This window comes from Chaetura pelagica, unplaced genomic scaffold (genome assembly GCF_000747805.2).
Source record: "Chaetura pelagica isolate M959 unplaced genomic scaffold, ChaPel_1.0 scaffold1407, whole genome shotgun sequence".
NCBI classification, from domain to species: Eukaryota; Metazoa; Chordata; class Aves; order Apodiformes; family Apodidae; genus Chaetura; species Chaetura pelagica.
Window position 1 is genome coordinate 439,593 of NW_009953954.1, and position 6,125 is coordinate 445,717.

General features: G+C 60.3%; 2 protein-coding genes across 2 annotated transcripts in view; one reads left to right on the forward strand and one right to left on the reverse strand.

Moving 5' to 3' along the window:
- Nucleotides 1-19: 19 nt before the first annotated feature.
- On the forward strand, nt 20-1,045 carry GPX4 (glutathione peroxidase 4; the record flags this gene model as incomplete). The annotated part of the gene is given in 5 exon segments (XM_010001862.1): nt 20-166; nt 258-409; nt 512-536; nt 679-738; nt 1,013-1,045. Coding segments are annotated over 5 exon segments (417 nt in total), but the record flags the coding sequence as incomplete, so codon positions are not given.
- Nucleotides 1,046-5,644: 4,599 nt separating this feature from the next.
- Nucleotides 5,645-6,125, reverse strand: part of SBNO2 (strawberry notch homolog 2 (Drosophila)) — a 41,809-nt gene continuing 41,328 nt past the window's right edge. Inside the window, exon 33 of the mRNA XM_010001835.1 lies at nt 5,645-6,116. Within this exon, the coding sequence (XP_010000137.1) occupies nt 5,645-6,116 (472 nt within the window). The remainder of the gene's footprint in view (nt 6,117-6,125) is intronic.

A 6,125-nucleotide genomic window follows, 5' to 3' on the forward strand; every position in this document is an offset into this window, starting at 1 on the left:
ATTCACCTTCCCCTTTCCCAGAGGCTACGTCTGCATCATCACCAACGTGGCCTCAAAATGAGGCAAAACTGCTGTAAACTACACTCAGCTTGTTGACATGCACGCCCGATACGCTGAGAGGGGTTTACGCATCCTGGGCTTTCCCTGCAACCAGTTCGGAAAACAGGTACTAGGGGGAGTGGGGTGGGGGCTGCCCTTGGTCCCCTGCGGCCCCCCCAACCCTCACGGGGTGCCCCCACTTCTGCTGCCTTCCCCAGGAGCCCGGGGATGATGCTCAGATCAAGGCATTTGCTGCAAACTACGGTGTGAAGTTCGACATGTTCAGTAAGATCGATGTCAACGGGGACGATGCCCACCCGCTCTGGAAGTGGCTGAAGGACCAGCCCAAGGGGAGAGGCACCCTGGGCAAGTGAGTGTGGGCAGGGCTGTCCCAGCGGGTGGGGGGACCTGGCTGCAGCAGGGGGAAGGGTTGTTCCTGCCACAATCTCACTCCTGGCTTTTTCTCCCGTAGCGCAATAAAATGGAACTTCACTAAGGTAGGACACACTGCCTGGGTTGCAGCCTCCCCCACGGAGGGGGCACGGGGGGATTCCTGGGGCTGCTCTGCCTCCCTCAGAGGGGCTGCAGAGCCTGTGTCACAGCTGGAGCTGCTCATCTGGGGCTGCTTCACCTCCACAGTTCCTCATCAACCGGGAGGGCCAAGTGGTGAAGAGGTACAGCCCGATGGATGATCCCTATGTAAGTGCTGCTGCTGCAGGGGAAGGGTGGCAGTGGCAGCAGCTCTGCAGAGACACACAGCAGGGCTGGGGCTGAGCCCTGCTTGAGGGTGGGCTCTGCTGCTCCCTTCCCCCTTTGTCCCCTGTGCCCTGGGATGGGCCTGTGGCACCAGGGAAAGTGGGTGCTCAGCACAGGGTGGTCCCAAGCAGCCCCTCTGGGTGGGATGGAGGGGGCTTCAGGTGTGTTTTGGGGGCAGCCATGTTCTCACAGCACAATTCTCCCTTTTACCTGGCAGGTGATTGAGAAGGACCTTTCTCCCTTCCTGTAGAGCTGCTCTCCTCCTCCTCAGCCCAGCACTGACCTCCTGCTGCCCCTGGAGCCCCCCCAGCCCCCATGATGGTCTCCCTTCAAGCCAGCCCACTGGTGAGGCAGACCTGAAGTTCTGGCGTGCACCTGCTGGAGGAGGCTCCACGGGGCCAGCAGCTGCTGCTGGGCAGCCCCTTTCCTGGGCATGAGGCAGGATCTGGTGTCCCCTTGCACTAATAAATGTGTTAGAATGGCTGGTGGTGTCGGGATGTGGCAGGGGGGGTGGATGGGGCTGGAGCTGCTGCCCTGGGTGAGAACCCAGAGCTCTGCAGGGGAGCCAAGGCCTGATGCAACTCAGCCCAGCAGGGATAATCCTCATTAGTGCTGAGGGGGCAGTGCACACAAATCCCAGCTCAGCCGCTGCTCCCGTGGGGCTCACGTGGGAAAAGCTGGAGCTGGGGGAGGGGGGGGTGTCCCCGTGGGGGCCACGGGGATCTGCCTCAGTGAGGCAACTGGGTTGTTTTTCTCTGGCTGCAGGCGGGGGACCCCCTGCCGCTGACACCCCCCCAGCCCAAACACCCCCGGGGCCCTGACAGGGCAGTGAAGGGGCCAGTTCCAGCCATGGTCAGAAGCAGTTGCTGCAAAACAAGTCGTGTTGGGACATGGGGAAATACCTTAGGAGCCAGAGATGTGTCTGACCATGGGGTGTGGGACCTCGGGAGCCTCTATCCTCCTCAGGAATCAGCTCGTTGGTGCTTGCAAAGGTGCAGCTTCATTTGGGTGAGCCCAGAGGGCTGGCAGCTCCTGGGGCAGGGAGACCTGGTGCTTCCGGGGTGCTTTGCCTCTTTTCCCCAGGGTCTGGGGCAGCTGCTGGGTCTCCCCTTAACATCCACAACCCCCTCCCCATGGGGATCTCTGTCCTTGCTGCAAGGGTGGAGTGGGGAGGAGCCCCTCAAGGTCCTTGCTGGGGTCCCCCAACAGTGTAATCCCAGCACCTCAAGGATGCCAGAAGGATCCTGCTCCAGCCTCACTGCTCACAGCCCCCGGCAGGGGGCTGGTTTTGGGAGCTGCCCCACAGCCCCTGTGAACCCCAGGCACTGTGGCCATGCCCAGCCCTGCCTGCACAGCCCGGGTGCCTCATGCTCCTCTGCTCCCAACACCCATGGCTCGTTCCATCCCCCCTCCCACGGGCCCAGCTGTGCCTGGGCGAGATGTCCCAGCTCCTGCTGGAACAACACGCCTGAACAGCAGCTCTTTTATCTGTTTTCCCCAGCAGAGCTGGGTGGGAGCAGCCCCAGTGAGGCCAGAGCCCAGCCCGGCTCCAGGGAGGCTCCTCCACATGCCCAGGGACAGCAGCCCTGAACTGCCACCGAGCTGGTGACATAGGAGGTAACTCGAGGGTACCCCAGCCCTCAGATTCCCTGTCCTGGTCCAAGTCCCACATGGGATCCTGGGGCAGGTCTACACCTCCAGAGAGATGGACAGACAGACAGAGAGCTGGGACTTACAGAACACTCATCGGTGGCTTCCTTTCCATTTTTACTGAGCAGAATTAAAAATTATCCTTCTGAGGCAAGTAGAAAATTCAGGAATTATTAGTCAAAGGCACATACCAACAGTGTAATCCCAGCACCTCAAGGATGCCAGAAGGATCCTGCTCCAGCCTCACTGCTCACAGCCCCCGGCAGGGGGCTGGTTTTGGGAGCTGCCCCACAGCCCCTGTGAACCCCAGGCACTGTGGCCATGCCCAGCCCTGCCTGCACAGCCCGGGTGCCTCATGCTCCTCTGCTCCCAACACCCATGGCTCGTTCCATCCCCCCTCCCACGGGGCCAGCTGTGCCTGGGCGAGATGTCCCAGCTCCTGCTGGAACAACACGCCTGAACAGCAGCTCTTTTATCTGTTTTCCCCAGCAGAGCTGGGTGGGAGCAGCCCCAGTGAGGCCAGAGCCCAGCCCGGCTCCAGGGAGGCTCCTCCACATGCCCAGGGACAGCAGCCCTGAACTGCCACCGAGCTGGTGACATAGGAGGTAACTCGAGGGTACCCCAGCCCTCAGATTCCCTGTCCTGGTCCAAGTCCCACATGGGATCCTGGGGCAGGTCTACACCTCCAGAGAGATGGACAGACAGACAGAGAGCTGGGACTTACAGAACACTCATCGGTGGCTTCCTTTCCATTTTTACTGAGCAGAATTAAAAATTATCCTTCTGAGGCAAGTAGAAAATTCAGGAATTATTAGTCAAAGGCACATATTCTAAAAAAAAAAAAATCTCTTTACATATATACATCTCAATTAATTATAAATACACATAGAAAAACAAAAGCAAACAACAAGCAGATTAAAAAGTGCTAACAAAAAAAAGGTGTAAAGGAAGAAAAAAAAAAAGGGACTCATTTAAAAATACATACAATCAGTAGGACAACTGCAGAATAATTTAGTTAAAAGGTATTGTTACATATTATTAACCCTGACAAAAACACAGGATCGGGGCAGGGAAAGGGCTTCCTCGAAGGTGCTCTCTGTCTTCCCAGAGACCAGGGAGGGGGAATTGCATATTTTAAACCATCAGCCTCAAAGCCAGGGGGGAGGCTCCGGGTGTGGGCGGAGCAGGGGCTGGCGGGGGGAGCCGAGCAGGATTCCTCCCGCTATTCCTGAGTTTAAGCCTCTCTGAAATGGGTTTTCCCGGTGCCCTTTTCTCTCCTTGCTGAGAACTGGGCAAGCTCCGAGTGACTGAACCAGGGCAGGGAGAAGCCGAGGCCTCTCCACGAGTGGTGTGGGATTGGGACAGACCTTAAATAAAGGGTGTGGGGAGAGCCCTGCTCCACGTGGGACTGGGAAAAGGCTGTTGTGGCACCCAGAGAACACGGTGATCCCGGGGCAGAGCTGTGGGGAAAGCAGGCAGGGGCTCCCCATATCTTTGGTGTTCACTTTGAGGTAAGGAGGTGTCCTGGAACGCAGGGAAGTGCAGCCCCAGCTGTGGGGAGGGCGGGGGAAAGGACAAAGGGCAGGGATCAGAGCAACCCCAGTCTCAAGCCTGCTCGTGCACTGTGCAGGGCAGGTCTGGGTTTAATGCAACATGAAGGCAGGTCCCCCCCAGGAGGAGCACGGACACTGGACACAGCCCAGAGCTCCCCCCCCCACCAGTCCCTGAGCCCTGGGGAGGGGGCACAAGGGGGGTCGAGGCTCTGCCTGGAGGAGAGTACTGGGCACTGCAAAGCTCCAACCCCCTTAGGACTGACCTGTCAGGGCACGGGGGACCCCAGCAGAGCCTCTCCTGGCTGGAATCCTTTCCCCAGGTAGTCCCTGGGGGAGGGCCAGAGCAGCCAGGGAAGGTCCCGTGTCCTTTCCCTGGAAACATCCCAGTACCACTTCTAGGGAACACCTCGATGGCTTGAGGCAGAGAGGAGAGGGGAGGCAGGTGGAGGAGCTGCTCCCTGGAGCTTCCCTGCCAGCAGGCAGGTCTGCCAGGCTCCTTAGATCAGAGAGAAAACGGGATTCCCCGGGACCTGCCGAGGTGAGATGGGACAGGGGGTGGCAGAGGAGGCTGGAGGCCACTCTGTCCTGGGGGGAGGCAGCTGGGCCGCTGGGGAGGGCAGTGCTGTGCAAAGCAACCTTTGCTCTTTGGTTCTAGGGGGTGAGTTTGCAGCAAGAGCAGAGATCATGTGTGTCCCAGGGCTCCCCAGGGAGCTCCCTGGGGCTGGGGAGCAGCTCTCACTGGGGCAGGGCTGGGAGCCAGACCCATGGCCCAGCCAAGGACATGCTCCATGGAGCAGGAACAGTGAGGTGGCCAGGTCAGAGGACACCAATGTGACAGCAAAGCAGGGGCAGCCACGGTGATCTGGCGAGGCTAAAGTGCAGGACAGGCTGAGGGACACAGCCCTTCTGCTCCGGGCACCCCCTCTGGTCCTGGTGTGCCTGAGCTCTGACAAACTCACAAGCTCTGCCCCCATCCTGACACCCACGGTGGGCTGCAGCCAGACCCTGCCCTCTCCTGCAGGGCTCAGGCAGCCCCCAAGGTGCTGTGTCCCCTCTGGGGAGGGCAGAGCCAGCACAGTCAGCTCTGCTGTGCTCAGTCCTGCTCAGAGGGACACTTGAGCTCAGAGGCTCCTGATTCCTCTGGGACAGGATTCCCTTCCCCTCCATCCCAGCTCAGCCCCCCCAGAGCAGCCTGGAGGTCCAGGCAGGGCTGGGCAGCCCTCAGGGAGCACTGGCAGCAGTGGATGCAGCCACAGTTTGTTCAGCCCCCCTGGGGGGACCAGCTCTCTGGGCAGGCTGGGGGAGGCAGGACCCAGCTGGGGAGCTCAGTAGTCTGCAGAGGAGGGGGCCTCTGTCCTCAGTCCCACCTGGGCACTGACCTTGGAGCAGGACTAGAACACAGCAGAGACCATCAGTCCAGGTCACCTGAACTTGGCAGCACTCGGCTCCCCCAAGCACACGTTCTATACAAATCTATACATGCCTGACTGTGTATTATATATAAATAAACTTTGCTTTAAGGAACTATAGGGTGTTGTGTTTTTTTTCTTCCCTCAAAACCAGAAAAGGGTCAGTCCAAACCAGTAGAAAGGCCAGGGCTCCCCAGCTCTCACCTCTGCGCCAGGGGATGTGGATCCAGAGCTGCCTCAGAACTCGGGGAAGGGCCGACTGAACTGGATCACGCTCTGGCGCTCCTGGGGGAGCACGTTGTCCTGGGGGGCCCCGTTAAACGTCCTTAGCATCTCCTCCAGGATCTCTCTGAAGTTGATATTCCCGTCCTGCTGGAGAAAATCTTCCTGCTGCGGCGGCGCCTGCGAAGGTCCGTGGGGGGGCAGGGCCCGGGGGTCCTGCAGGGGGGACCCCAGGGGCAGTTTCCCCTCCAGCCCCGGGGGGCTGAAGCCGAAGGGCGACCTGAGCTGCTGGTGCGGGGGCAGCGCCGGCTCCGGGGGGAAGCAGAGCCCGCCGGGCTCGGTGCTCATCCCCACCTCGGGAATGCTGGGGGGGCTGTAGGTCAAGTCCAGGACCTCGTCCTGGCGCAGGGGGGGCCTGGGCAGGGCGAGCCCCGGGGGCTGGGGCGGGAGGTGCAGCGGGAGGTGCGGGGGCGGCAGGGGGAGGGTGTGGTTGTGC